The sequence below is a fragment of the Myotis myotis genome, unplaced genomic scaffold (assembly GCF_014108235.1).
Source record: "Myotis myotis isolate mMyoMyo1 unplaced genomic scaffold, mMyoMyo1.p scaffold_m19_p_18, whole genome shotgun sequence".
NCBI classification, from domain to species: Eukaryota; Metazoa; Chordata; class Mammalia; order Chiroptera; family Vespertilionidae; genus Myotis; species Myotis myotis.
This window is the reverse complement of record NW_023416322.1, coordinates 25,685,185-25,704,781: the sequence shown is the minus strand read 5'-3', so window position 1 is coordinate 25,704,781 and position 19,597 is coordinate 25,685,185. Positions and strand designations below refer to the sequence as shown.

Genomic DNA, 19,597 nt, shown 5'->3' with positions numbered 1-19,597 from the left:
CTGTTGGGAGTTTAGAAGTAGGAGGAGCAGATTTCAGTGGCAAAGGGAGAAGAAGGTGGTGATTGCAGTCTGGGATATATTTTTTGTGCCTGTTAGTGACATCAGTAGAGTTTGAGGTTCAAGACTTGTCTACACTGGAGATAGAAGTTTTACAGTTTTCAATGTATACTTGGTAGCTGAAGCCATGAAATTACCTACAGAGGATGAGCATATAGAAGGAATGATGTAGAAAGAAGAGTCCAGAAGAATGAGGAACTTAAAATTAGTCTAGGAACTGATGAGATAAGTAGGAAAACTTGGAGAGTAGTAGAATGAAAGCCAAGGGAAGAGAACATTTCAAGGTCTTGAAGGTTATTTCAAGGGAAAGGTACAATAGTATTAAATGTTTCCAAAGAGTCCAGAAACTTTGGGGAAGTTGTTTAATAGTTGGGCTGGTAGAAGGTTCTGTGCAGTATTGGGGACTGAAGTAGTATCAGTCCTCTTGCTCTTATGAATTGCTCTTCTACGCTACAGCTAGAAGGTAGCAAGAAGCAGAGAAAGCAGACCAAGAAATTGATGTCCTGAGCTGGGGTCTTTTTAGGGAGGCAGCATGTACGGTCAGGAGAGCAGATGAGTTAAAGTTTTAAAGAGAGATAGGTTGAAATAAAAGATTATGTCATCTAATATGAATGGTTTTGATTGATGTATTCGTCAGGACAGGCCAAGCAAGTAACAAACAACCCAAGAATTTCAGTAGTTTACTATAACATCAGTTTAATTCAACCTGCAGTAACAATCCCATGAAGGTAATTGAAATGGGAACAGCCCTGCTTCACACGGTCAGTCATGCATGGTCTTTGGAATTCTTTTCATTTTTCTAGCAAATAAGAAAGAGAAAGAAGCATTAGTGAGGGAGATTTTCAAGAACAAGCCTCGCAATGACATTTTCATTTCCATTCCATTGATCTTCACTTAGTCATTTGGCCCACCTACCTGAAGGGAAACAGGAATATAATCTGAGCTTGTGCCCAGGGACAAGGAAATACAAAAGATAATGTTGACTGAAAATGGGAAGGAAGTGGGCAAGTCAGGGCGCTGGGAGTTTTACTGAAATTAGAGAAATATGTACCAGGATTAAGGCAAAGAGGTGGTAGGGTTGGAGGTTGAAGTCAGTGAGTGAGATGTTGTATCCCAAGGTTTAAGAGGCCAGGGGATGACACCTCAGCATCAGAGATGTTACTGGAACAAGCAGAAACAGATGCTGGAGGAGGGCAAACAAGTGAGAGCTATAGACTTTCGTGGAACATTGTTAGTCTTTAGAAGGTGTGGGCAGCTGAAATGAGTGGGGATAAAATTTCCTTGTTGTGAATATGTTTAGGGCCAGGATATATTGACTGATAATTGACTTCTTTAGCTATAAGAATCAAGGGAGGGAGGCACAGATGACTTATTCCTTGGCCCAGCCTTATTGTCTGTTTTGTTTCCTAACAATGTGTCTTCTATTGCGTTTACTGTAGATTGGAGTGTGAGATTTCTAAAACCTATAATCTCCAGACAACCTTCTTGAATTATAGTCTGCAAGCAGAAAAGATCTTTATTTTAAAAAAATTCAAAACAGGGTTTCTTTCCTACCTACTTTCTGTAAACTAGTGTTAGTAGTCACTAGTCTCTTTTTCTTAGGACTACCTACAAGTTTCAGAAATCATCAACACAGCACAACATCCTAAAATTTTCCTACCAAATTCGACTCACTGTAACTGCTGTTATCATTTCAGAATATGTATATATGCACACCCAAACATAGGTACACATATGTACACACAGACAGACACATGGTTTGAGATTTTTAAAAATACAAGTGGTCATATATTGTACACATTTTACACAATAGTTATAAGCTCTACAAAGGCAAAGAATTTTGTCTCTCTTATTCACTGATGCATCTGTAACATCTAGAACTTGGTGAATAGTAGATGCTCAGTAAATGTATTGAAAGTTGAACTTATTTAATCCGTTTAATGATGTGTCTTGGAGATGGTTCCATGTAAGTACACAGACCAAAGATGACAAAAAACTTATTTTGCTGGTGTATGGTATTGTACATTCCATAGTTATTTAATGATCTTCCTAAGGAATTTGTGCTCTAGTTTTTCCAAAACAGCTGAACCAGTTATAGACCCAATGATATATGCAAGTATATGAATCCACAGTAGTGAATTTTATTGAGATGGTCGTTCTTTCATTATGAACAAATTATGTAATGTAATATATATATATATATATATATATATATATATATATATATTGATAGATGTACTAACCATCCTTGGTTCTCTAGTATAAGCCATATTTGGCCATTAGGGGGTTGATTCTTTTGCCATTGAATAAGTTTTCCTCTTATTAGTATATTAATTAGTATATTTTGCTTATGAAGTAAAGTCATTCTTCATAAAAATACATAAACATATTTATAAATGAATAAATAAAAATAAATGACTGACTATGCAATACTATTAAAATTTCTACTGACAGAGAAATGTCACAGACAGCGAGGGAAAAAGACTATTGTATGCCTCATTCCTGATGATCTCAATTTGCTTGAGAAAGCAGGAGGCTGGGCTGTTTGTTGAGAGCCAGGGGAGTGAGAGTTACAGGGGAGCCTTAAGAAGATGGTGGAACTCAGTGTAGTTACCATGTGGAATGTAAAGACGAACCAAATGGCTTTCAGCTGTTGGACTAAGTCTCCCCACCAGTTCATACGCTAAGACTCCAGAGTAGAGAAGCTAATTTATTTGTTAATACTGAGAGACCCCAGTCCTTTCAATTCATCAAATTAAGGGTTTAGCAAAGGACAAATAGTAAAACCTCAGAGCCTACAAAGGTGCCCTAGAATCTCTTATTAGTGATGCTGTCCCTGTCCTATACCAGAAGGTCCTTTTGAAAGGCTGTCCCTGGTTCACTATCACAGTGAAAACAAAAGTAAACAGGAGCCAATAAATTCTTGTAGGTATTTCCAATAGAGCTCTTTTGTTGTTTTTGCCCATTGCTTTCCATATTGAAACCAGATCCACCCAACACATAAGTATGTCCCCAATTCACCATGACCAAGGCAAATTATAGTTTCTGTCCCTAAAGCATGAATCTCTTCACATTCAGTGCAGTAACATTACAGAACTTTTCCTGAGTGAGTCCGTGTTTAGCCCACGATCCTCAAAATATGGAGACATCTTGACATTCTTAAGCTCTTTCATCGAAAGTGTTCTGAGATATATATTTATAGAAAAGAGAGCTCATGTTGATCGTGTCAGTTAGGGGAGAAACCAGGGGTGGGGTGGGGGCCGGGAATCTAGTGATGAGCCTTGTGAGCTCCATTCTCGACATTACGCCAGACTCTTTGGTTTATCTTGAGTCTCATTGTCAGGGGACCTAAATGTCAGAACATTAATCCTGGCATTAGTGTAAATTGCTGGGCCATTTTATTATAATTTTTAAAAATTATGTTTTGTAATAAGATACTCCCATTTGAGAACAATATTTTTTCCCCCCTGAAAAATGTATTTATCTTCTAACCGTAGGTCACAGATTTTCCAGATAGGAGCCTTACATGTCCATGCAAAATTCTATTTGTTGTAAGTCTGTCACCATTTCATGTAGCCACCCCTTTTCTTCTCGTTCCAGACACTTCAATATGAGCAGGTCTCTCATAGCTTCTGTGGTTTGTATGGCACAAGAAGATTGTAATTTTTTAAATATTGAAATTTCATCTTTACATGAAGTAAGCGAACATAGGCTTAATAGCACATGTTGGTTTCTCATCTGTAGCTTGTATTATTCAAAGGCCAGACCAGTTTTGAGCACCAACATGACATACGTCTTTTTTTCTCTTTATTTTTTAGAGTAAGGGGTATTCCAGTTTCCTGTCTTCTAACGATGCTAATAGTTAGTACTTATTGAGTTAGTACTTATCTGTGTGTGTGTGTGGGGGGGAGGGGGCTCATATTAAAATCGAGATTTGTACATGGATTGTCTCATTGAATATCTCCAAGAGCTTTATGAAGTTATTCCCAATTTGATGGATGAGGAATGGAGAGTCACAGTCTTAACGGGACTTTCTCAAAGTTGTTCCATAGTAAGTGATGGGGTTGGTGTTTTACTTCAACTTTTTATTATAAAAACTAGAGGCCCAGTGCATGAAATTCATGCATGGGTAGGGTCCCTAGCAACTGCTGGCTGCCTGCCAGGGCCTCCCTTCCCCCAGCTGCCTACTGCAGCTATGTGCCATGCTGCCCTCTGGTGGTCAGCACACATCTAACTCCTGGTGGGTCGAGCTCCCGCCTGTGGGGACAATTTACATATTAGCTTTTTATTATATAGGATTGTCAAATATAGCAAAGAGCTGGAAGCCTAGTTCTGTGAAAGGCCATGTACGCACCCCCTAGTTTGTTTGTGTGTACATATACTATTTGAAAGTAAGTTGCAGGCATCATGAACTGCTCGTCTCTAAATACTTCAGTTTCATTTCCTAAGCAAAAGGTCATTCTACTTTTATGTCCACACCAACATTTTCTCACCCACGAGGATTAACAATGATTTTTAATACTATCTATTGTTCTTGTGATTCAATTGCAGCAATTCTAGTAGCTTGAAAGAGTTAATGCTGGTCTCAGATTCATATGAAAAGACCAATGTGGTTTATTTAGAAAGATTAATGTGGAAAGACCTAGAAAGACCAGTGTGGTTTATTTGCCTAGCAGTATATATTTGCTAATTATCTTGGTGCAGAAAATAAGTAAAACTTATCAGAGGTGATCTCTTGAACAAAGTGTAAACATGTAGAGCTTTAGGTAAATGAAGGACTAAAATGCCTTACCCCCAAAGTGACTATGAAATCTCTTTGACTCAGCAACTAATCCATCCCTCACCTCAGGGAATTCTCGTGGGCTGAATTCACCGGGATGAATGTTCCCTCTCCAGGAAATGAGTGTCCTGGTTTCCTAATTGAGCCTGCATTCCTTGAAGCTTTGCACTGTGCTCTTGCCTCACCAAACAGTTGGCTGGAGTGTTCGTCCTGACTCCTGGTGAGGTTATTTACACTCTGAGCCTGTGACAGATGGCCCCCTTGGGAGGATTATTCTATGTGCTGCCATTTATATTGTCTGGATGGAGCATTACTTGGAAACGGTGCACATAAATACAAATGAGCCTGACAAATACGCGCATGAAACTCAGTCATCATCATCATCATTTCATTTCCAGTGCCTTTGATTTATTCTTTGTTTGCAGTATCCTATGAATTCTTTATCTATGGGGTCCTATGACGTCTGCCCCTTTTCTAAGTTTCAAGTTGAGTTTCTATTGACTGTTTATAAGCGGTTTTTTTTTTATGAGAAAGCACTATCAGAACTAAAACATTAGTTGAAATGCAAGTCATTTTCTTGTTTCCTGCCCCAGTCTACTAAACATGATCTTCTTAATTAAGGTAAGACATTTTTAGCGCCGGTTTGTGTTTTCAGTGTTTTTTTGTCTCTTCAAAAACCTTTTCCTTCCCCAGCAACTCTGGTCTTCCTGTTGACCTGCTGTGAAGTGGAGGAGGGGGAAGGGACAAGGGGGACTTGTTTTTGAGAACTCAACTATCTGTAAATGATTTCCTCTCGTTTGGTACATCCCGTGGCCGGGTTTCATTTTCTGATGGCTGGTGGCAGGACCCATGTCCTGAAGGAAGGAACCATGTCATCCTTCACTCATCCTGTGCTCAGAGCTTGACCACGGCTATGAATATTATCTCCTATCACTCCTGACATTTCTTGTGCTTCTCTTCCCGAGCTACATAATTCATGTCACTGTTTTCCGGTGCATACGGAGTCAGGTTTTAGAAATATGAGACAATTTTAAAATTACAGATGCAAGGCCTTGCTGCATGAGCCAACATCTGCAGCTAGTTTACGAGGTTAAGCAAAATAGCTGCTCTGGATGACTGATATTTACCAGGGCCTCTCCATTTCCCATCAGAAATAGGAATGCCAGTGACTTCTACATTCTTCTGTTTTCAATGGGAATCGGGGTTTCATCCATTACATACCTCACTCTATTGAGTTACCTCACAGAGCATCCTGAGTTACAATTAGCCATGATTAAGGAGGCCAGTGAGAACATGGGTAATTAATGTCCACCAATAATTAAAATACTTACCTTAACCAGAGCCCAACACTCTCTCCTAAAACCTTATACTGAAATTCCAAACCAGTAAAATCGCATAGAATTTTCTATTGTTTTGTTTTGGTGCAGACAAAATAAAAATCTGGACACATCTTTCCCTTGCTTACTGACAACCCTCAAAAGTACTTCTTTCCCTTTAGGACAATGGTCGGCAAACTGCGGCTCGGCAAACCACGGCTCGCTAGCCACATGCGGCTCTTTGGCCCCTTGAGTGTGGCTCTTCCACAAAATACTGACTTATGCGCATGGGCCATGAAGTTTCAATTGCACTGTACGTGTGCGCCCGCACGTGGTATTTTGTGGAAGAGCCACACTCAAGGGGCCAAAGAGCTGCATGTGGCTCGCGAGCCGCTGTTTGCCAATCACGGCTTTAGGACAAAGTCCAAATGTTGCCACCTTTTATCCATTCCCTGCCTGTCTCCTCCTTGTCGCTTACACTCCTGCATTCTGTGGGCTAGCCATGGTGACCTTCAGGCAGTGCCTCCATGGTCTTTTCCTGTTGGGACTTTTAATGGGCTTCTTCCTGTGCCTGAAACATCTTTAAAAAAATTAAATTAAATATATATGTATTGATTTCAGAGAGGAAGGAAGAGGGAGAGAGAGAGAAAAACATCAATAAGAGAGAATCATTAATCGGCTACCTCCTGCACACCCCACACCAGGGATCGAGCCCACAACCAGGGCATGTGCCCCAACCAGGAATCAAACTGTGACCTCCTGGTTCATAGGTTGACACTCAACCACTGAGAAACACTGGCTGGGCTCTAGGAACTTCTTTAAAATGGCTTCTGTTTGAGATATGCTTTCTTCATTGGCCAAGTCTTAGTTTTGTTTTGTATTTGCATCAAGATGATGCTGTGAAGGTACTGAGTCATCATTTGAAATCAGAATTGCATGGGAGACCTTCAAGTCTGTCACCCACCCATTCCAATCTGGCTGCTTCCCCTCTCCATTGAGTCACAGAAATGATGCCTGGCAAGGTTGTGCAGCCAGCACATATTAGCAGAGCCACAGTGGTCACTTAGACATTGAATGTTCTCATGCCAGTTACAACTGGCTGCTCCCGCAGTTGCTGGAGCTTCTCTCTCAGAACTCTCTCCCCACAAAAACCTCCCCTTTATCCAGAAGTTAAAGGCAAGGTTTGGTCCAGAAGGGGGCCTCCTGGACCCTGCTCAAGCACTGAGTCCCACACCCCTTCCAACTGGTCAGGCTGCTAGTTGTTAAATGTTTTGAATATTATTTCTTCAACAACCTCTATGTTACCCAAACCAGGGAATAATTTTGACTTGGAGTTCTGCTTTCCCTCACAGTGGCATTAGACATTTTCAGCTCTCCCATGAAAAGTCTCTTCTGTTGACTTCTGTGGATGCTGTATTCTATTTTTGTCCCACCCTTCTAGCTACTCCTCTCTCTCCTTTGAAGGTTCATCCTCTCCATCCAGCCATTACCTGCTGGTTTTCCTTAAGATGCAGTCCTAGGTCCTCCTCTCTTCCCACTCAAACTCTCACTTTGTTATTTTTTCTTACCTAGGGCTTCAGTTACTCCTGTAGTCAGCAATTCAAAAATCTGTGTATCTGATTGAGACTTCTCCGTAGACGGTGGTTTATTTTACATGTTCACCTCTTTTCATGTCCAGACAGAACTCATTACTTATCCCTTCCCTCACCTTCGTCCTCCTACTCTCAGAAAATTTGCCTCCACGGCCTGTCCAGACTCAGAAATTAATCCTTGGGCGTCATCCTGGACACCTCATTCCCCTTCATCTTCCATCTTCCAATTTATCATTGTCATAATAATTTCCATCCTAAATATTCCTCAAATATGTCCACTCCGCCAAACGTCCATTTCCACCACTCCTGTCAAAGTTACCATTGCCTGTGACTTAGGATTCTGTCTGTTATCCTGCCTCCTTTCCCTTCTCTGTAATCTCTTCACCAGACCAGAGCAAGAAGGAACTTGTCCTGATGCCAATCTTAGGTCACTGCCCTACTTTAAGCACTTCAAAGGCTTTCCATCCTCTCAGAATAAAGACCCAATTTCTCCACATAAATTACACGGCTGAGCATGGTTGTCCTCCCCTCCCAGGTTGTCTTGCATGAGGCTCACTCTTGCTTTCTGTGCTGTGCATTCCATCTCCCATTGCACACCCTTCCAATTTCAGTGCAGTGTTAGAGTCTACCAGCACCTCTTCCTCCACCCGGGCAGGTCTCAATGTACTGAACTGCTCCTGGGTGGCAGCAATCCAGCTGTCACTTTACATTGATCTGTGTGAGTCTTTGTTTAGTGTCTCGTCCCCATTTGTCTATAAGATCCATGAAGTTCAGGAACTGTGCCTGTTTTTTTTAAAAAATATTTTTATTTTTGACTGATCCTTGTAGTTTCAATGTGCTGCCTGACCCCGATAAATGACTCACCATCCTATATAATAAAAGGCTAATATGCAAATTGACTGAACAGAGGAATGACCAGTCGCTATGATGCGCACTGACCACCAGGGGGCAGATGCTCAATGTGGGAGCTGCCCCCTGGTGGTCAGTGTGCTTCCACAGGGGGAGTGCTGCTTGGCCAGAAGCTGGGCTCATGGCTGGCAAATGCAGTGGCGGTGGTGGGAGCCTCTCCCACCTTCGCGGCAGTCGGACATCCCCCAAGGGCTCCCCGGACTGTGAGAAGGTGCAGGCCGGGTTGAGGGGAGCCCCCCCCCCCCCACAGACAAGTGCACATATGTCATGCACCAGGCCTCTAGTTTTCTATTAAATGAACTCAGAAATATTTACGAAGGTGCTTGTTTTCTCTCTCAAAGAAAGCCCTCTGAATTATTTTTAGAACAATAGACAAATTCTGCTCAGGCCTTGATCATTATGTGGTATCTCTTCCCTTGTGTGTGTGTATTTTTGCCCTTAGACGTGAGAAATGGATGATGGGCTTAGCTCTCACTCTGTTTTGTATCATTGGGAATCTCTTCCACATGGAGGGCTCCCATGAACTTCAAAGGGAGCTCTGCACATGGAAAAGATACACAGGAAAAAAGTGGAAAAAGTAGAGTCCTGATTTTCATCATGGTTAATGGCCTGGACCCTGGAGAGGGTTAGGTGAGTAAACGCTGAGAATAAACAGCCCACTCTTAGTGAGCTCTTCAGAAATAGCTGAGCATGTGGAAGAAGGAATGTGTAAACAGGCAGTAAGGAAAATCCTGGGGAACAATGAAAAGGGAAGGAATTCCTTAAGAGTCGTTTTGAGAATCAAGATAATATAATAGCCTAGTGCACCACTGAGGCCAGGCAAACACACTCATTGTGTGAGCACGGGCTGATGTTTTGGGAAGCCGCTTTGATAGGGCAGAATGAATGGAAGACGTTGGAGACACCATATGTATAGTTTTTGCAGATTGGAGCAGTCCCCAGAAAAGTGAGCGGGGGGCCATCCCTAAGTGAGGTTTTCTTGTGAAACAGTAACTTGGAGTTCTGCTTAACTTACATTTTATTCACGTGGTTAGGATTTAAACTTATGCTGGTGTTTTAAGGTAAAGGCTGGATTTTACAGAGAAAACAGGAAGTTATCTTTTTGGCAGCCATATCTTCAACTTAAAAGGGGATTTGATATGAATAGTAAATGTAGGTTCCTTATTTTCAATCCACTTTTCTTGCACACTGTGAATATGTTTCCAGTCAATCAAAGCAGTTCCTTATTTAAAGTAGTCCTCTTTCATCATGGCGATTTCTTATGTAATAATCCAGAATTATTTCTCTTTATGTTGCACTATAGATTTATTTCACTACTGGGTTATTTGTAATCTTCCTCAGTCTTCTGACATGCTGTGTTCAGTACATAGTAAAGAGAATCTCAAGAAATTGCCAAGGAAGGGAGGGAGGGAGGGAGGGAGGAAAAAAGAAAGAAATTGCTGTTTTAAGCAGCCAATAATGTGATGGCAACCTATACTTTTAATAGCATGAATACTATTGGAAAATAAGGGAAATACAGGAAAATTGAAGGAGGAAATAAATATAACTTCATATCTTGTCATTAATTTTCAATCATAGGTAACATTTTGGTGTATATGACAGTCTTTTTGTATCCTTACATTAACAAATATAACTGAAATAATACCCTATGTACTAATGGGTACTGATCTAAGTCCACTCACGATCCATACAGTAGTTCTGTGTTATTATTCCATGTGACATATGAGGAAATTGAGGCCAAGAGACTTACCCAGTGTCACCCAGCCAGCAACCCAACTAGGAAGCAATCAGCTCCTGCCCAGTGTTAGCGCTTCCATGTTATGTATTAGGTGCTTTTGCTCAGCTTAATTGAACAGATGAGAGGATTCTACCATAACATGTTAACCATTTTCCAGTTAGGCACCTACGTTGTTTCCTATAGCTATTAGAAACAGTACTATCGCCAACATCCTTGTGTGCATTGTGGATTGAGGTGGTCAGACCATCAGAGAGATTTTATTTCATTCAGGTGCTGAGAGGCTGAGTCCTCTGCAAAGTGGAACAAAATGGCAGACGTGCGTCAGCTCCTATGAGGGAGGCCTATGGGTTACATGGGTGGACTTGGCTGTGAAACAGGAGCCCGATGGCAGTTTCCTCATCTGTCACATAAGGAAAATGCTGTCTTTCTCAAAGGATTATTTTGTGGATTAAAATAAATAACACACGCAGAGCTCTTAGCACAATGCCTGGCTCAGAGTAGTGTTGAGTAAATGTGAGCTATTGTTTTTATCCTTGAATTCCTAGAAATGGAGTCAAATTGTGTCGTTAACTTTGCCTATTTTACTTACGAAACTGCTCTGACTTCCTAGAAAGTTAAAACCATGAAAAGAACATCCAAACGTACAAATGTCACGTAGCCAGCTCACTCACAGTAGTATTTTGAAGAGTCTTAAAAACCAAAGACTATTTCATCAAATATTTGATTATTTTGTGTCTTAATTTGATTATCATTTAAATCCCATTAGCTAAGCTTCATCTTACTTGCTTGTTTTCACAGCTTCTTTACCCCAGTCAGAAAGTCAGTTCATCAGATCGAGTATCCGGTTTTTATGCATGTCAGCCCACTGATGAGACACGCCAGGGCATACTTACGGTGGCCCTCATTGTTATCATAGGGATAGGGTACCTGGCACATTTCCTGGTCCCCCACAGACATTGGTAGATACTGGTTGACGACTTATCGAGTGTTTTAGGTGATAAATACCTTTGAACACTTTCCTGAATTAAATGTATCCCTCAAACTGTAGGTATGAAGCCCTTCCTTCCTGTGTTAAGCACGTGCTCATAGGCAGGCTGGCTCCCAAGATGAAGAGGGGAGAGAATCGGGGAGAGAAAGGACCTGGACTATACTTCCTTAACCTCTGAGATTTACCAATCTGAGAAGTTACTTTACTCCTCCTGGGGGGAATGAATGAGGAAACAATAGGAGTGCCCCTCTGTCCCCACCCCTTGGCAATATTCCTTACTTTCCTCCATCTTTTATTCCATTGGGTTTAATGGTTAATCCAGTGGTTCACCAGGGGTGTGGCCAGCCCCCTGTGGAGGAAGAGATCAATAGTCTCTGGGTCCCGGTACTTCCTTCTTGAAGCTGCTCCTCCATAGCTAATCGTGGCTCCTTTGAGCATCTTCCTAGAACCACCAGGGGAGAGGAGACTCTGAAATGGGTCAAAACAGCACACCAGTAAAATTCACTGTACCAGTAAGGCCAGTCTATACCCAAGGTTAATTGTTGGCTTCTTATTTTATTTCTTGTTTCAAATAATGTCCAGTCATATTGTTCCCGTAGCCTATCAAAGATTCTGCAGCTATCAGAGGATATCATTAATCCATTCTAATTTGCATTCAGTAATAAAATGTCAATGAAATAGACATGTCCTCAATGTCTATGAAGTTCTCAGAAGTTAAAGTCCAAAGATGACATTCCCAAAGGAGTTGGCAAAGTCTAAGATACTTATGGAACATCAAAGAGGGTCTGTGGCCCAGGTGGATTTGGGGTTCCTTCAGCAACCGTACCCTCATAGAATGGGTTGTTTCTTCTGGGCTGCTGGAGTCGAATACTCTCTTGTTTTCCTTCCTTTAATTTATAAATAAAGCAAAGAGGGGGCCACAAAAGATAATCCCAGAACCAGCTCCATACCAACGAATTTAATAAGACAAATGGACATTCTAGTCTTTACAGCAATTATCCCAGGCAACATTTATGTTCCTGGGCCTCTTTCCCTGCTGCCATCACTGACTGTTGCCAACACTCAGGGGATCTGAAGGAGAGGGTATAGACAGAGAAAACCATCCTGGGTTTAGCCCTCCCAGGCTGTATTTTTTTTTAGTTGTTCTGTTAACGTCTACATTTTTTTGGGAAAATATCTTCTTAGGAGAATTTTGCCACTGACCATTAAGGGGGAATTCATCTAGATAATCTTAGAGAATACTTGAAACACCACTGTCTGTTTCCAAGTTCAGGACGTTGCACTGGGCAGCCCCGGTCAATAGGTCTTATTTATGTTACCTTTCTCTCCTATGTAGCATATTCAAACCTTCATTATTTTATTTTCCTTTGCCTCTGTGTGTTCCCTTCCTGCCCCTTGTTATATAACTTCTTGTTCTTAGACGCCTAGGCCTCCTAAGGAAGCTTTCTCCCTCCTATATAAGCCAGAGCCAGTTTGAAAACATGAGCCAGAGAGGATGGTGACCCTTGAGTTGTAAGTAAGTCACATGCGTTAAGGTTAGGTCTCCGCAATTCCCTTCTTGCCCTAGGCCCGGTGCAGAATGGCGCTGAGTGCCCCTAATCCCACCTTTGCTATCCCCTACCTGGGCCTGGGTCCTGGCCTGGACCTAATAAATTACAGCTGGACCCTCAAGAGTGCTCTGTGATACAGACCTTCGCTGCCTTACTTTGACTTCTGTAAAGTTCCTGGCACAGAGTATGCAATAAATTAAAACTATTATTTTTTTTAAATAGTAAATTTTGTTCCCCCTCCTGAGGTCTCCCCTACAGTTGAACTCTTGCTTAGAAAGATCTCTGCCAGCCAGTTCAAGGACAAGCCTCTATCCTGAGGTTGCCTGTGCTCACCAAGGTGATGACCAGCTGGGCCCACGCAGCTCTGAGCATTTTCCCACGCAGCCCTGTGGCATGCGAACTACCTTCAGAGAAGCAGCTACTCATCCATGGACACAGCCTTTCTATAAGCGTTTGTCATCTACCAAGATAAAAATATCACATGGTCTGTGGTTTACAAACTCCCCCCAGGCGGCAACAGTTAAAATTTGGCTCAAAGCTGAGAAAAACTTGCCCGGTCTCCCATAAGCAAGGCCAAGGTCAAAACGCCCTGCTCACAGATCAAGTTCAAGACCCAAAGCCTTGGCTGGACTAGAACTTTTCCACATGCCCTTTTTTCCCTCCTCATAATGTTATTTCTTGTCTGTGTATTAATTTTATGACCCAGTGTGCTGGCCAGATGTTGAGATCCAAACTTACCCCAACATACAAATTTTGCAAACCCCGAAAGGCCTGGCCTCTCACGGAACTACCAAGGACACACTCTCTAGAGTAGGCTCGTCACTAAAGGAAGGGGCTGGGCTAATCCACTTGCTGGTCTCACTTTCAACATTTCTGTATTTGGCATAAGAAGCTTGGATGTTATTCATGGCAGTAAATTTTAAAAATTGGTTTGTTTCAAGGCTTACAAAAGAACATGCCCCTTCAGCTCTCAAGGTCCCCTCTAGTCATGTAATTATGGGACTGCTTGCTCTTGTTTACTTGGGCATTCAAAACAGAATTTGATATTCAAATACTAAGAGGCTGTAAGTGGTTATTGTCCTGAATGGTGATGGATTTATTGTGGTGATTTTACATTTGAAGGTGAAATCAGCATTTCCCGTCTTTCTCTGTGAAGAGATTCTACAATCCATCCCATTTGTCTTTGACATTCTTTGGAAATTTTATTCATCTTTGTCTTCTTTTCTCACTTAGATTTTCCTTTGTTTTATTCTATTAATTTCCTCTTCACATTCTTACCTCTTGTGTCCTGACCATTTTTTCCTGAATGCCTGCCTTCTCCTGGCTCATCCCACTGTTTAACTTGATTTCTCTCTCCTTCAATTTTTATCTGACAAGGTACATTAGGAATTGTTTTTTCTTAATTCTTATGTTGAGGTGATCGTCATCAGAGAAAAAGCAAGTTCATTTGTGGCAAATATGCTTCTCTGTTGGAAAACAAAGGTCTGGGATTGGACCAGAGCATCTTAAACTTTCTATGACAGCAGCTTACTTGCTGACAGTGTTCAATACTGAACACTCTTCCATGGGTGTCGCTGAAGGATGCTGGCCACATGCACTCACATGTGCATAGCTGTAATCCTCTTTTATTTATTTTCTCTCTATGTGAGAAAGCCTGTTGCAATGCAAATGACGGTAACATCATAGAATGTACTAATCAGAATATTCTAATTAATTTTAATGTCGATTCTTTACAAATTTTATTTTAACTGTTATTTGTAACTCATAATTTCCATATAGCTCAACTGAATATATCCACTGGGTGAAATGATGTTTAATAAATATCATGTTTTGATTATAACATTCCATTTTTCTAGAGGTGCATCTTTGAGAGATGAATTCAGTGGTACCAGTAAAACCAGGTCATTTTAAGTTCTCCGAACCCCATTCTTACTTACATAGTATCTGTCTTTTTCACCTGATTGGCTTCTCTGTGTCCTTTTGTCTTTTTATATTCTGCCTCTCTATCAGCTCCCTCCTGCCTAGATTGAATGTATAATCATTAAAAATTAGATAAGATCATTTGCTCTAAGGACAGTGAAGTTTTGATTGTATATATGCAGGCAGTGTTTTTCAAACTTCACTATGAATCAGAATTACCTTGGGAACATGTTAAAATGTAGATTTCTGGGCTTCAATGTACGTGTTCTGGTTCATTTCGACTTGTTAGTGACCCAAGAATCTGTATTTCTAGAAAGCATCCCAATGGTTATAACTGATAGAAACCATACTTTGAGAAATATTGGTTTCTTCTTTCCCAAGCAGAGGGTAAGAAGAAGGAGTAATTTTGAACAGTGGAGAGAATTGTCATAGTCTGGGCCTCAATGGGGTTCTGTCTGGGGGTCTGGAAAACTTAAATAGAGCATTAAAAAGGACAATGGGCTCCTGGGAGATGCAGAAACAGGGAATCAAGGGTGGCGAGGACTAGTGTATGGACAAAGGCTTGAAGGGTCAGTAATGATAACATTGATTCATTTCATAATTTTCCTTAGGATTGACTTTGCTTTTTCAGTTAGAAAATTTAATAGCAATATAAATATCAACTCTGATTATAAAGGTATTTTAATCTTTCTTTAGGAACTGACACAGTCATTCAATAATTCAGTAATTTTTAAAATATTTCAGGCTCTCTAGGGTATTGAACAATTTAGGTATAGGATGACTTTTGACATTTGAAGCGATAGAATACCATTCCATATAGTATTTCATTTCTGGTCCTATGATAACAAATTATGTAGCATAGAGAAGACAATAAACTATGCCATATGAAAAAAAACAGAATTTAACTTCACAACTGAGAAAAAAATAGATTTTCACTTAAAGGATATTTATACATCATAAATCAAATCAGTAAGCCAAGTTGTTAATGTTTTAAAATTTAGAAGCTGTTTAAAGATTTTTATGAAGATGCTACATATCCTTTAATATGTCAAATAATAACCAGAGATAGGTGGTTAAATCTAGACCATTTAAAAACTCCAAACTTTAAAAAATATATATTTTTATTGATTTCAGAAGGATAGAAACATCAATGATGAGAGATAATCATTGATTGGCTGCCTCCTGCACGCCCCCAACTGGGGATCTAGACTATAATCCGGGCATGTGCCCTGACCAGGAATTGAATTTGGCAACCCTTCGTCTCCTGGGATGACGCCCAACCAACTGAGCCACACCAGTCAGGGCCAAATTTTTAATCTTAGCTTATTATTTCAGCTCTTTTTTTCTCATTCAGCCTTATTCAGAGCTGTTAACAAGGAACTACTTGGCTGGCTTGCAGTTTTTCTTTAGTGTGTCAAATAATAACCAGAGGTAGATGGATAAATGTAGACCATTTGGTGGCCAGCCTCTAGTAATGAGACAAAACCAGGCAAACAAGTGAGCCACTGGGCGGGAATGGGAGCCGAGGCGGTGGCCATGGAGAGTCTGTTGCTGTTCATCCAATCAACCAGAATGCTTTCATTATAGCAGCCATGCCATAAAAGGGTCTGGCACAAGAATTTCGTTCCTCTCTCTTTCAGCTGTTCTCCTTCCACCATCTATATAAGTCTGCCATTTTGATTTTGTTCATTTGATGGGAGAGACTTCCCTCTGGTTATTGGTGCTTTTGGGAGATAAATAGAGTAATGGAAGTTGAACTTTGGGGGAGCAATGTTCTTATTGTGATTTGTATCTTGTTTTGAACTTCACTTAGTGCAAGACCTGGTCTCCATTGGCTCATGTTGGACTAAGCTTCTCCGCTGACCTGTGCTCTCTTGTAGGTGATTCGCAAGGGGTGGCTCACCATCAGCAACATCGGCATCATGAAAGGAGGCTCCAAGGGATACTGGTTTGTCCTGACTGCTGAAAGCCTATCCTGGTATAAAGATGATGAGGTAAGCCGCAGAGGGTGACAGAGTTTTCTCATTTTAAGTTAAGTGAGATTATTGTGATATTCAATTTTGAGACACCAGTGGTTCTCTTTCAGTGAGAGCTAGCTTGGGATGTGTGTTGGAACAAGCACTGTGCTTTTGTTTTCCTCATAAATTTTTAATTTTATAATATTCCCCTTAAATTTCTTTTACTTCATTGGTGTAGTCACATGTTTGTTTACCTGAATAAACGGAGTTAGGAGTCAATAGTTGCAAACTATTTCTTTGTAATAATGACAGGAGACTAATTCAGTGAGAGCAATTTTCATTAAATAACGTGTTGAAAAGACTCAAGGTAATAGAACATTCTAACAGCGAAATTAATAGCACTGATGCCAAGTTAATAAAGTGTTTTAGAATTGTTGCTGTGACATCGGTCTCGAATGACAGGGTTTTGAAAATGTCCAAATCACTCGTCTTCAAGTCCCTGAAAACTGTTTATGTGAATTTTGTTCTTTGAGAATTTGATATCTATGTAAAAGCATGAATTATGATAATGGTGGTGTTCTGGTTCATGTTAGATGTTAATAATTTTGGTCCTGTGACTTACTACTCATTTAAATCTGATAGCTATGAAATCACACAAAAATATACTATGTCGTTCTTGCAGAGCCATTAAAGAGCTGTAGAGTGATACAGTGTTACTGCTCAATTGGGAGGGCATGGATGGAAATTGAACTATGTCTTGGAAATTTTAATAGCTCTGGTTTTACCCGAGAAGTTTTTGATGCTTATAATGCAGCATGCAAACATTCAATAAGAAAACTAGTCCATGATAGCAAAACTATTTGGAGGTGAGACTATCTCAAATATATTTGAGCATGCATTCCAGACGTAATAGTCCTTCCAATCTTGGTTTCGCATCTTTTAAAAACACTACAAGATACCCTTGTCAGTTGTTGAAGGAACATTTTTATGTCTTTATAGTTTTTCTGTTCCCTAAGTGCTTTGTGGACAATAGGATTTTGAATGAATATCAGGTGATCAGGTGATTTCCACTGAGTTTTCTGCAATAAGGGAAAGCAAATCCCATAGAAAGGTCCAAAGAAAACTTCTACTCAAAAGTCTTATTTTCAATTTTTATGTCATATATTTTACCGACTTCAGTCAAACATGGAATTGGTTTTTGGGAGAGTCTGAGGACTAGTAATGATCACTTTTCTGTGCTGGCTGCTGTCTCTATCATTCTGTGGGAGTCCACAGTGTTCGAAGAACACAGAGAACGACTGACAGCTGTCAGACGGGAGGTGGGTTGGGGAGCTGGGTGAAAAAGGTGAAGGGAGTAAGCAAACAACAACAACTAACTCATAGACACAGACAACAGTATGATGATTACCAGAGGGAAAGGTGGGGTGCAGATAGGAGAGGCTGCTGAGTTGGGCATGATGTGTGGGGTGAAATACTCATGTGTAAAGAGTGGGGTGGCAAGAAGAGAAGAGGAAGACCAACTAGGAGACTGTGGCAGTGGTCCAGGCTAGAAGATGGTGTCCTGTCCTGGGTGGCATGAAAGGAACACTCAAGTTCAGGGTAGCAAATTGAAGGGCCGCCTACAGCGACACTGCCACTCATTAAAAACTCTGCTCAAGAAATAAGATACAAGGTTTTCAAAATATTAATGCCCGATTCATGAATGACCCTTATCTCAATGTGTCTGTCTCAGTGGGACAAAGCCTTTCCCAGTGGGGCCATCATCAGTCATTCCCACCTTCCTGACCACCACCCCACCCCGGGTGTGCCCTCCTCTGCTATTTTTTTTTTTTTGACAGATCTTCCTACCACTGCAGACCACCTCTGAGCCTGCTCTCAGGGCAAAAGAGATGGGACAGCACTGTCCCTTACTCACTGCTAGTGTTCAATAAATAGTCGTTAGTGTGTACCGGGAGCCGGTGTTGGAAGGGTGTATGGGGAAAAAAGGTCAAGGAAAAGTTTCAGGAGGATGGGGCTCAGAGACACTGATTCATCCCTGGCTTCTTGAGTTTATACCCCAAACACCATCCTTCAACAGCCATGTTTTAAATAATGCATAGGTTCCATAAAGGTCTAATTGGCAGAGTTCAACTACATATGAATTGAACATGCTTCTGTGGGAAACCTCAGAAAACCCAAGTTTAGACTATTTCTTTGTGAAAATAAGCTTCAGTTCAAACTCAACTTCTGGGGTCAATTTGTTGTAAGTTGAGTGCTTGTCCTTTGTTCCCATGGTATCTGTCTCTACCCACATCAGCACCTTCACGCTTTGGAAATCCTGTTACTTGACCATTTCTCTTAGTCAAGCAAATGCGACACAGTAAAAATAATTAAGTTATTTATAGATTTGCTCATTTATTCAATGATAACTATATTCACATTTTCATAGGGATTTTGATGTTTTTTCCCCCTGTGTTCTGCTATTCTCCTGTTTTCTCGTGTAATTAGACTGGTATGTTTTCATTATAATCTAAGTGGCTGTTGAATAAATAGCATATTGCATCATATGACTAGATATGGTTTTATTTAACTTATGACAGGTTTGTAATAAATACAAACGACTTGTGAAATATATCTGCGATGAAAGAACAATGGCTCAAACTGTTCTTCAGGCTGACATTAATTGAACAAAAGACCTTATAGACCACATACTCCGTACACTCAAAAGGGGGAGGAGCTGGAGGATGTGGGCTTGCCAGGACTAACTGCCAGGGTTGGAACAAGTAACTCTTCTCTGCGCCTCAGTCTTT

General features: G+C 40.8%; 1 protein-coding gene across 11 annotated transcripts in view; it reads left to right on the top strand.

Moving 5' to 3' along the window:
* DNM3 (dynamin 3) overlaps positions 1 to 19,597 on the top strand; it is a 377,759-nt gene that overhangs the window by 149,160 nt on the left and 209,002 nt on the right. For all 11 annotated transcript variants that reach the window (XM_036342917.1, XM_036342912.1, XM_036342907.1 and 8 more), the window contains one exon: positions 16,731 to 16,844. In XM_036342917.1, the coding sequence (XP_036198810.1) occupies positions 16,731 to 16,844 (114 nt within the window). The remainder of the gene's footprint in view (positions 1 to 16,730; positions 16,845 to 19,597) is intronic.